The sequence below is a fragment of the Stegostoma tigrinum genome, chromosome 29 (assembly GCF_030684315.1).
Source record: "Stegostoma tigrinum isolate sSteTig4 chromosome 29, sSteTig4.hap1, whole genome shotgun sequence".
NCBI lineage: Eukaryota > Metazoa > Chordata > Chondrichthyes > Orectolobiformes > Stegostomatidae > Stegostoma > Stegostoma tigrinum.
In genome coordinates this window covers 17,723,945-17,735,983 of record NC_081382.1, presented here as the reverse complement: position 1 = coordinate 17,735,983, position 12,039 = coordinate 17,723,945, and the positions used below count along the sequence as shown (strand labels likewise).

Sequence of the window (12,039 nt, the reverse complement as noted above, 5' to 3'; positions counted from 1 at the left end):
TGCAGAGGAAAAAACAGAATTATCGTTTGTTAACATTATGAAACATTAAGCCTTTTTTTCCTTCACAGATGCTGTCAGACCTGCTGAGCTTTTCCAGCAACTTTGTTTTTGTTCCTGATTTACAGCATCCGCAATTCTTTCAGGTTTTTTTAACTCGACTGACAATTTGTGCCTTTTCTCCATGTTGAGAGATGATGGGGGAATATAAGGAACTTCAAACCATGACACTCAAACACGAGAATATTTCTTCTGTCTACCCCATTACTTCCTGACTCCTGCACTTCAGGATAAGCACCTGGCATCACCCAAAGTGGGGTAGGTTTAAATTCATCACCGTGCTGAGCAACCTTTTACACTTTTATGAACCACATCTTGTCCCTTTGCCTCTGCTAACATCAAAAAAAACTGGATCTGTCTGAAATGGGGGCAGGATTCCAGCAAGTGAGTCTCACTCTTCATTTTTGAAAGGTTTGCTTAGTCTTCCTACTGCCACGAAAATCAGCCCAAGGTCCCTGGCCTGGGAAGTGTTAAACTGTAAGATGTTGTACAGTGGGGAATTCGCCCATCAGCTTAGTGCTCAGTGCCCTGTATCCCTTTACTTCATTCTTTTGCTCTGTGAAGCCCATTCAATATGACATCTCTATGGTAACATATCGAAACTGCTCTCCTCCATTAGCCAACAATAGATGGGTTTACTCTCGTCTCTGATATAACACTGCCTTTCTCAGCCCATATATTAGTCTCGCTGCAAAATTAACTAGATTCATGTGTCTGCATCTGATGGATCAGAATGCCAGGAGAACTGAAAATCTCTGGGCCAGAAATCAACTGCAGGGTTCTGAACTTTTGGTCATTAAAGGCTAATGGACATGAAACACAATATATAAATGGGTAATTGTGTAAATGTAGCAAATCAAATGTGCTGAGACCTGAAATAGAATTCTCCAAAAGAACAGTATTCGAATTGATGGGTCATTAAAACCCATTCCAGTTGAAGGATTTATTTTGTAATTACATTTCAAAGCATTCTAAACCATAACCATTTGAGAATATTGTTGACCGGTGCTTCATTACATTTAGCGTTTACCGACAAACATTCTGGCCAAAGAAAGTCAGAGTAGGTAGACGCCATTCCTTCTCTCCTGAAACCACTAGTATCAAAGTCAATTGTACAGCCACAGAATGCTAGCCTTTATTTGCTTACTTAGCCTTTATTATCACTGAGCTGTGCATTCAGCCATTAGCTGAGCAACATGGTAAAGCTTCCTCATGAAGATGTCCCCACATACAAGGGATCAATGGAATTGATTAAGAATTTGATTGCTTTTTAAAATTGGATGTGGAAATGGCCAGGTAATTGAGTGAGATCTAATTACTGTGATTTTCAAGGAAAGATCATGGGCTAGACCCTTGCCTATTAAGCAGATGGTGCCACGTCAAAACTTACAGCTGCCACAATTTGTATCGAACAAACAAAATTCAGTTTGCTGTTGTTGATCCAAGTGATTGGCAACCATTACGAATGAGGACTCTGCATTTTGAATGTTCTCGTATTTTCACAGGGAGAGCCAAATGCCTGCGGACACAGCCATGTTGGGGACCACGTCGCTGCCTACTGCTGGTTTGAAGCATGTTCCCCAACAACCAGAGGACGCTGACAACCAGAAGAATATTAAGCTTGTGACACTACCGACAAGAGATGCAGAGCACACTGTCACTGTCAACATCCCAGTCACCATCACCGCTCCTCCAGGAGAGACCACTTTACTCCCAAGTAAGTGACACAATAAACTGCCCAGCAGAGGGGAAGAAGTAGTCCAATATTTGTTTCTCTCGCAATGGGAATTGGTTAGACATATTCCTATATGTTGCAATCAGATCAGTGAAGTCTGCAAGTGTAACAGGTCAAGGTTGCTTTTAGACTAATGGCTTACTTGTAATTTTACTGCACAAAAATCAATTTTACAGCTGGTGCCTAGCAACTTTGGTCATTAAAATTATGTAGTTGGATCCCTAAAATATCAGCATGGGCTGGCACAGGCATTGACCATTTGTCATTTCTATTGTTAATTTAAATAAGGAATATATACTGACAACTCTCAATCATAGGGGATCAGGCCAGAGCCACATTATGCAGGTCCTGTCAGAGTAAAAGGCAATGGCAAACTGTGTCCCTTCAATTATTTCTGTTCACAACAAGCCAAAACTAATTCCAGTCTACTGCTGTTTGTCTCAATGTTCCAGCCTTAATATTCCTTAACCTTATACTGAGGGCTGACCCCCATTCATTGATTTCCTTTCTCTGAATATCCTGAGCTTACAAACATGGCCACACTGTGTCCCATCAAACACTCCAAAGCCAGCTGCAAAACATATTGGTTTCTCTGCTAAGATTCTCCTTTGCACCATCATCAAGGTGTACATCCCAGTGACCACAGATCAGAAAAGCCAGCAACAAAGTAGGGCTCCTGAATTTGTACACCCAGCAGTTAGTCTCAAACTTCTCTGAAGCTGATGTCTGTTTAGCTATAAGATCAGAACCAGTGACCTCACTCTTGATCCTTCGGTCAGTGCTGGAATGAATAAGGCGAGGCAAAAACCGGGAAGGATCATTCACATCAGTTGGCGCATGAATGAAGATGATTATAAGAAAAGTGATAATGGCCTTTCAGCATGTAGAAAATAAATTGTTTTACCACTGTGGATATTAATGCAGCATATCATAAAATTCAAGAACATTTTGTTAATAGTTTGAGAAGGTAAATGGGAATTGACCTGAGATTAATTTCTAGAGTCGAATGAATAACATCTGATAGATCCTATACTGTGCTGTAAATCTCCCAGAATGGATCTCAGTTTGAGAGTGAGTAGTAACCTACAGTTTTCCACAGAGGGTCACATTAAGTTAGTACTCTGTACTCCGTTATGTTTCTATGTAATTATAAAATGATATTTCATACCTACTCAAATCTAAGCTACTTAACTAAACATGAAATTAATTTTGGTTTACATGGTACTTAAAAATGCACACACCTGTTTACAAAGTTGTACAATTTTGAACATGTGAGTGAACTTATCCAATGATTCAAGCTTTATTGGAATGTTTGGAAAGTGGACGTAAGAGGTCTCCAAGCACTATGCTGAGATAAAGCAACCTTGGAATATTGATATGATGTATATCTATTTGGGAGCTAACACTGCAGTACTTTGTGCAGAGACTGGTGACTGGTGGGCCTAAGGAAATGTTCCTATAACTCATGGCAGTTTCTTATATTGCTCTGCTTGGTAAATTCTCACAAATTCTTTAGTGGTGTATTTATTGTGAAACGTGATCTGAATGCTTGAATATAACTTATTTGGGCAATACATTTGAGAATAAATTTCACTTCTGTTCAATATGTATGCACGTTAATATTTCAAAAGCAAGTATACAACAATTTTTCAGTTTAATTGACATAACATGAAGCAAGCGCAAACTGCATTGTTTACTCGGTGTTAGGAGACATGATGAACTTCATATTTTTATTCCCTATTTCAGTCAATAACGTAGGTATTGATCTGGAAAGTACAACAAAAATGGAGGAAAAAAAAGACATTGATGCTGATGATTTGATCAAAAACGGGCCGAGACAGATACCACCTTACAGTTCCATGTTCATTTTCAGCCCTACAAACCCGTAAGTACCATTGCTGTAACCCTAGCTAATGATCAGGAGAGCCAATAGTTATTAGTACCTCATCACGGCAACAACATTCTTCTGGTCTATGTTTCTTCTTTCTCTAAACACCAATTCTTCAATAGATTAGGAAATTATAAGCTTGTTTTACAGTGCATTAGGTATGCAGAAATTGTATGTCTCGAAATAAGACTCCGACTTTTAGATTATATATATATCAACAATGAAGGGAGTGTTTCCCTGAACGATGCTTTAAGACAACAGAAGTAAATCTCTAATGAGTTTTTCGTTTGGTTGTTAATGCACCTGACATGTACCCGTGGCCAACATAATCATGTATTGCCATATCAGCAGACATACTGAATCAATAAATGTTTCTGCAAACACTGAAGGGATTAATTATACTTGCGCAATGGTGTACAGGAAAATAGCATCAATTGTAGAATTACTTACTCCAAATTGACGGGAGCAGCTAACTTAGGGTTGAAAGTTGCTATTCATTAACTGCTATCATTCGGATAATTATCGCTGAACAAAAGTCGACTGTTTACACTAGAATATGAAATATAAAGCATTGTGGGAAGAGTTTGAAATTCTAAAACTATCTGGGAACTCAAGTTAAACATATTGGAATTAACTGTAAGGATGGCAGTCAGGTGGTCATTTCTCACCCATAGCTCATTGTAGTTGCAGGAACATCATTAAAACAGGCGACACAAGAATTAGAATTCAGATTTGATTTTATTGTCACGTGTACTCAAGTATAGGAAAACAGTTCAGTGAAAAGTGCACAAGGTCACCATTCTCCAGCATCATCTTGGTTACAAGTACCAGAATTTAGTAAACAATAGCAGAAATAAAAGAAACAGAGCTAGAAGGAAAAAAGAAATGCCCAGGCACTGAAGTCCCATCTCAATAACGGTGAATGGAATGTTCAGCCTCTGATTCAGGCACCTGGGCCTAGCTACGGCCTGCAGTCTTTTGCTGATGCTGACGCTGACATTGATCCTGAGCGCTTGGCCCACTCTTGCCATTGATGGCTCTCTGTTGAGATTTCAGACTAGGCCATAAAATCAGCATCCAATGCTACTTTCTAAAACTGGCAGTGACTGTCAATGAATATGGAAATTTGGATCTTCCCGTACAAATGAGACCCCATTACAATCTATGTGCTGTGAGAACACGTTGGGAAAGGTCAGCGAGCAGCTTCAGTGAAGCTCAATGTTAAGTGGCCAAATGAACAGCTTTCATAAGGATCACTGGAGGGGACAGCATGAGTAAGTTACTTAAAGATTTTGTGGGGCTACGGGGATTGTGAGAGTTGCTACATCAATGGAAGTTGTTTCTTTTGTCGGCAATCTCCACAGTGAGAAGGTGTGTGGAATAGAAGGCAGAAAGGTAGCAATCAGGACGTTTCAACATAATGAACCCCAACTCCTCTAATCTACAGAGAAGGTGAAACAGATTTGAGAGGATAAACCTAATTTCTGAGAAGCTGTTAATGGATTGTCACATTGCATACATCCTTCATAGTTTCCTAATTTCTACCAACCACAATCGCACCCTCTTCCTCAGCATTAATAGTGCTGCTACAGTCTATAAAAATCCTCCCTTTCACAGGTAGATTATCCACCTTCCTCTCCCACTAAGATTACCTCCTTCTTAAAAAGAAGAGATTTGACTTGCAGAGATGACAAGCCAAGTTATTCTCTCCCTCTCTGCCTTAACGACAGCAACTGCTATTAGGGCTTCAAGCACACAACAGATTGTCAGTCATATTTTAATGGTATAAAAGTGGTTCAGACTGGCAGCTCAGTGTGGGACAGATGGTAGGCTCAATCAGTCCTCTGTTCACCAGCTGAACTGGCTCACTTGAAAAATAACCTCCCTGCTCTACAATCTGTGTTTGAAACATTGGACTGAATCTCACATTTAGGTTTTTTGGAGGGATTTCCACCATGAGGCTGAAGGATTTCTCTCACTGTACCTATCAAACCAGCCTCACTAATTATTAAAGAGATAATGGGAACTGCAGATGCTGGAGAATTCCAAGATAACAAAGTGTGGAGCTGGATGAACACAGCAGGCCGAGCAGCATCTCAGGAGCACAAAAGCTGACGTTTCGGGCCTAGACCCTTCATCAGAGAGTAACCCAACCCGTATGGTGTCCATCCTGTCTAAATCCAGCCCTGTTTTACCACATGCCTGTCCCTGAACATTTTGCCATTCAGCCAATATCCCAGAATTCACTGGCATCCCTTGGTTCCCCACCCCCCAACCCCTACACTTACTCTGGCCTGCGCGGACCATCTTTTAAAACCTGTGTGCACCCAGACGGGCATTATTGGTCCTGGGCTGCCCTGCAAGGCTTTGACATTTGCCCCCAGATGTGGAAAATAGGTGGGGGCAAACATCTCCCTGCTTTGTGGGCAAGACCTGCTGCTGGATGGGATGGTGCAGAGACAGGATTTATTCTTTCCCAAGACAAGGCCACAGCACAAGAACTTGCCAGACTGCTGTGGGATTGTGATCCATGTTATTGCAAGCTCAGTCATATGGAGAAATGCCCAGCATCGTAGGGAAGATAGTCACTGACCTTGTCCTTTCTGCCAGCAAAGGTGCCACCATTTTCCCTCTGATACCTAACTCTTACAGTAACTCCACTATTCTACCCACCTCTCTCCAAGGCTCATGCTCCACATTTTGCACCACTGCCTGCAACATCTTTCCTAGTCTCTCTCACCTACTCAATCCCCAATGCTACATGCCCTCCGCTCAGCCTACTCATTCACTTGGGACTCTTTCCCACTTGCACTAACATTATAGCTGTGCCATCCACTTTCATCTCCATTATTATCTGTCTCTCTCTCTATCTCTCTCTCATTCCAGAAGGAAGGCAGCTCCCAACAGGGCAAAGATAATCAAAATAGGCGGTGGGCTGCCTATCATTAGCTCCTCACCCTTTACTTGGAGAACATCCTGACCTTGCCTACCCCAAAGAGTTGAAATACTATGTCTAAACCCTTGGACTGGTATTGACTTGCTGTGCCAGCTGAATAAACCCCCTTTGACTTGAAAGAGGCATACTGATAAACACCACAAGAGTCCTGTCTTTGTACCTGTGCGAAATGGAAAGGCAAGACAGATGCATTATGAGCCTGGTATGAACCTGGAGCTGAGGTGGCAAAGTAAAAAGACACAGTTTACGGTAGGGATACTGTAAGCACCCAGAGTGAGTGAGTGTATGGTAGTGTGGTCCAATCCGTGAGTACTACATTGCATTTGAGCAGATGATTGGAGTGATGCAATCAGGCTTTTTGTACTCAGGTTTTGAGAAGGGAAGAGTCATCAGATTATTTACTTCTGTTCCCAATCCATGAGGGCTGTTCTGGAAATTATGCACACCTAGACGGAGAATTGGCACTAATAACATGTTATTATAATCAGGCAAATGTCAGTAACTTTAAAGAAAAAATGTAGGATGTTTCTGGAGAAGAACATAAAATTGTTCAATGCAGGTAATAGGATCTTTCACCTAATATGTTTTGAACTGAACATGGCTATGTTACAGAGGGCTCCCTGGATAGTAGTGGAGAAATGTTTAATGCTTCAACATGTAACTACTGCCAATTGCCTTCATAGTATTAATTAGAAATCAGTGAAGATGGCAAACATTTCCAAAGCTCAGTAATGGAGAAAAGTAGTTTTCAATGACTATTTTAGCTTAGTATTTATTAAAATCAAGCCGACTATGTGTCTTGTTTTGTCTTCTACCAATTATTTTAAAAAAAACATGATTTATGATCTGTGAACATTAGGCCCAGATCTTTTGATCTCCACATTGTTGGAGATGGGACATAAGGTTGAAGGTATGTGTCAAAATTCCTCAGAAGTCTTGACATGCTGACTTCCAAAGAAATTGCTCTAGAAGTTTGAATTTTCAGTGAGCAATTCCCCTACTCTCAGGGAACCTCTGTGAATCTCACAACTCAGAACTAGAGTTGGAGACTTTAGATAGTTCCTATGTACTTATCTAAATAGTTACCCCAGTGAAATGTTAGATTAAAGCCTCGTGTAACTCCTGGTGACTCCACAACTGATTCAGCATCACTCACACTGGCCCCTCTTAACTAGCCACCTGACTATAACCCTCAAATTGATCACCCTCCATACCCTGCTACTTCCACCCAACCAGACCTGACTACGTCCCAACACCCAACTACAGATCTATCTACTACATTCACTTGCCTCCTCAGCCACTTACATATTCAAACAGTCTGCATCAGTTCAAGGCAGTTGCTCACCAGCACCTTCTCAAGAGCAATTAGGAAGAGGCAATTACTTCGAGGCCAGCCATTGGCACCAACATCTTGTAGCCATTTTTTTAAAATGCTGGTGCCATAAGATAGAGAAGTATGCTGCCTTCTCTCTGATACTCCACTGTGATGGATCCCACTGAAACATTCAGTATTTCTGGGAAAGCTGAACTCAGAAGACCCAGGAAGCAATGTGAAGCAATGTCAATTCAGGGAAACGTTAAAACAGAGAGCCCATCCAATGAATATCAATGCTTCTTAGAAGATCTGGGTCAAGAATATTCAATGGACAATAAATGGACCTTTTAGCCTTATTTATACAATAATAGTGTCTTGTGAAACACAATAAGTGGACTCTTCACCCAATCTCCTGCAGATAAGTACAGATGACAATCTAAACTTGTTGGAAGAAAAAATCTAGAAAATTCCTATATAACTGCTTTAGGTAAGCAAAAGTGGTTTAGGAGACCAAAATGACTAATTATTCAAAGCTACATTTTATATGAGGCATCCTCCTTCTCAACAAAAACACAGGTCGACTATTTACTTAAAGAAAGTTAGCATCTCAAGAGAGAAGTGCACCCTCTATTATGAGCCCAGATATATGTTCGATTTATACCAAGAACTGCTTATAATTTTAATCAGATTAAGTAATACAAAGAATTACTTTTATGGTACTTTATAATTTCTTCATTTTGGTCACATTTTGGCTGGAGAATGGGTAGCTTCTACTAATTTCATTGATATTTAGTGTGAGAACATAACTTATTTTTAAGTTGGCTTGTTGATTGAACCTCTGAAGAAAGACCTGACTAATTAAAGTGTATCATGATTTAATTAGTGAGAATTCACTTCATATCAGAAGTATTGGCATATGAGAAAAGCAAATTACTACTTGTATGCGTAAAAATGTTTGTTACCTGTATGCATTCCCAAAGAAAATTACAATACCAGTTTATGAATCTATTCATTGATACTCTTAATTCTTGATGTAGTGTACGCATATGTGAGGATGTATTAATGACTGCTATTTGTTAGTATTCGCAGGGCATGCCACTACATTGTCAATCTACGATATTTTGAGATGTGTATCTTGCTGGTGATAGCAATGAGCAGCATAGCCCTTGCAGCAGAGGATCCTGTAACAGCAGACTCACCAAGAAATAATGTAAGTTGTGGCAACAACTCATAAAATATCCCAGTTCAGCTGCAAATGCTCTTAAATGTACCTCAATAAAGAACAGCTGTATTGTTTTATTGACAGGATAATGTCTAATTCATGTAGTGTACAATAATACCTTTACTTTGTATTGGTTGACAAACTGCCCTGTATTAACTCAGAGCTTGTGTTTCATTACTTGACCCATTTTGTCTTCCTTCCTTTTTCGCCTTCCTCCCAGATTCTTATTGTCCTCTAACTCTCCAGCTCTCCACTCCAGACCTTCTGTTTTCTCATCCTCCCCTATTTAATTGTGCAGAAAAATTATATTTCTAACTTTACACAATTTTGATGAAAGGTTGCAGATTTAAAACATTCTCTGTCCATAGAAATTGCTTTGTCTATTCATCATTTTCCATTTTAGCAGAGATTCAGGGTAGGCATAAATAGGTTATTTTTGCGTTGAAAGATGTGAAGATTATAGTGCCATATAGATCAATACTGGGGTCTCAACTATTTACAATTCATTTCAGCGACTAGGATGAATAGATTGAAGTTGGTAAATTTTCTGATGACACAGGTAGGGAAGAAATTAAGTTGCGAAATGAAGCTAAAAGAGTCTGCAAAGGGATATATATGTAGATTATAGGAGTGGTCAAAAGTTGATAGATGGAGTATTGTGTAGGAAAATTTGAACTTGTCCCCTTTGGAAGCTAGAATAGAACAGTGACATATTAATTAAACGGAGAGACCTTGCAGAAGTCTGAGGTACATGAACCACAAAATGTTAGTGTGCAGGTACAGCAAGTGATTAGGAAGGCAAACAAAGTGTCACCGTTTCTTGCAGGCGCAATGATGATGACCTAATGGTATTATCACTGGGCTATTAATCCAGAGATCCAGATAATGTTCTGGGGACTTGGGCTCAAATCCCACCAAGCTAAATGATGGAATTTGAATTTGAATTCAAAAATTGAATTTAATAAAATAAAACCACTGGAATTAAGAGTCTAATGATGACCATGAATCCATTGGGAAAAGCCCATCTGGTTCACTAGTGCCCTTTAGGGAAGGAAGTTGCCATCCTTAGTTGGTCTGGCCTAAATATGACTCCATACCCACAGCAATGTAGTTGACTCTTAAATGTCCTCTGGGCAATTGGGGATGGACAATAAATGCTCCCTACCAATGATACCCTTGTCCTGTGAATGAATGTGAAAAAGAAAAGCATAAGCTTAGGGATTTGCTGGACTTACATAAGGTGTTGGTGAGACCACATCTGGAGTACTGCTCAATGTTGCCATCTCCTTATTTAAGATAAGATATAAATGCACTAGAAGCATATCAAAGAAAGTTCACCCAAATCACTCCTGGATTGAAGGAGGTGTTATTTTATAAAATAAGGTTGGATAGGCTGAGTCAGTATTCATTGGAGTTCAGAAGAATGTTATCTTATTGAAAGTTGTAAGATCCTGAGGAGACCTGCCAGAGACAATACAGACAGGATGTTTTCTCTTATGGGAGAGGCTAGAATGAATGAACACAGTTTAAAAAGATGTTTATGTTTAAGACTAAGATGAGGAGAATTTGTTTTCTCACAGAACATTATGTCTTTGGTCCTACCTTCCTCAGAGAATGGTGGTAGCAGAAGCTAATATTTTCCAACTCTGTCTACATGTGGGTGTGAATTTGGATGATTAATACACTGGCCCCACCCAGCAGCAAACTAACTCATTGTAACACGCAATTATCAGCTCATTAATAGCTGATAGAAAAAGAAACTTGCCTATGTAGTGCCTACCAGATGCCTCAACACTGGCAATGTCACGTCACCAGATGTTGCTCTCCAGTCAGAGCGTCAGTGCATTAGGACCAGCAGGCATGGCCTTTTCTTGAGGGAATCCAGTAGTGAGATGGTAAGATTTTTTAATCTGTTTCTCAGAGGATGGCCTCTTGGGAAGAGAGATGTTCAGGTAATTGGAGGCATAAGTGCCGCGCTTGCTTTCTGGTCACTAAACTAGCCGCCATTCATGGCCAACTGGGGATGCAGATAATCAGGAAGGTAGTGATTTGAGGCCCTTATGCTGCTTTAATTGGTTACATAAGGGCCTTAATTGCTGGTGAGCTAAGCAAGTTACAGTGTGTCGACTTGCCAAATATTTAATTGCAGAGTTGCCAAGAAGGGTATAAGGGGATTCTCCAGGGTCAGCTTACCCAATCATTCCCCCTTCTCACCACCTCCAGAGAAAAGAAAAGCCGACCCAGATTCATTGAATATTTTCTAAGGCAGTGGTGACAGGTTCTTGACTAACAAAGTTAGGGGAGATAGATCTGAATGTGAAGTTGAAGTCAAAATCGGGTTAACCGTGATCTTAGAAAATGACCGAGCCGGCTGAAGGGGCTGATTGTATCTTCTGATCCCAATGTGTATGTTCATATGTTGCTATTTATTTGTTAGTAACGTTTTGTGTTGACCATGCAAAATGATGAATTATTATTTGTATTTGAATCAATGGAAACAGTGGGTCGTATATACTTGAGGCAATTGCCTACTTGCCTACAGGCCGTCGAGCTGGCAAGAGCAACTTATTGCCTCTTTTTCAGCAACATCCACTGGATTAAGTGCAAGTCAGGCAATAACTAACCACTGGTGGGCATCCCCAAGATCAAGGATCCTTAGGTAGCAGTTCTTCAATGTTTGGTTGCTGCTGGTACTAGACCTACCGGGGGCAACAGACGACTGACGGAGCTACACTCAGGTGAGTAGTGAAGTGCTGTGGGCTACTGTTTGCTGGGGAGAGAGAAGGCTCAGCTTCAGTAGAAAGGAACAGCTTTCAGCAGTTGTTGGTGGTGTCAGAAAGCAGATGGGCTTTCTTGCAACGGACTT

At 40.4% G+C, this 12,039-nt stretch overlaps 1 protein-coding gene across 2 annotated transcripts in view; it reads left to right on the top strand.

Annotated features, from left to right (window-relative positions):
* cacna1ba (calcium channel, voltage-dependent, N type, alpha 1B subunit, a) overlaps positions 1-12,039 on the top strand; it is a 566,885-nt gene that overhangs the window by 420,033 nt on the left and 134,813 nt on the right. For both annotated transcript variants that reach the window (XM_059638405.1, XM_059638404.1), the window contains exons 22-24: positions 1,563-1,774; positions 3,539-3,677; positions 9,032-9,161. In XM_059638405.1, the coding sequence (XP_059494388.1) occupies positions 1,563-1,774; positions 3,539-3,677; positions 9,032-9,161 (481 nt within the window). The remainder of the gene's footprint in view (positions 1-1,562; positions 1,775-3,538; positions 3,678-9,031; positions 9,162-12,039) is intronic.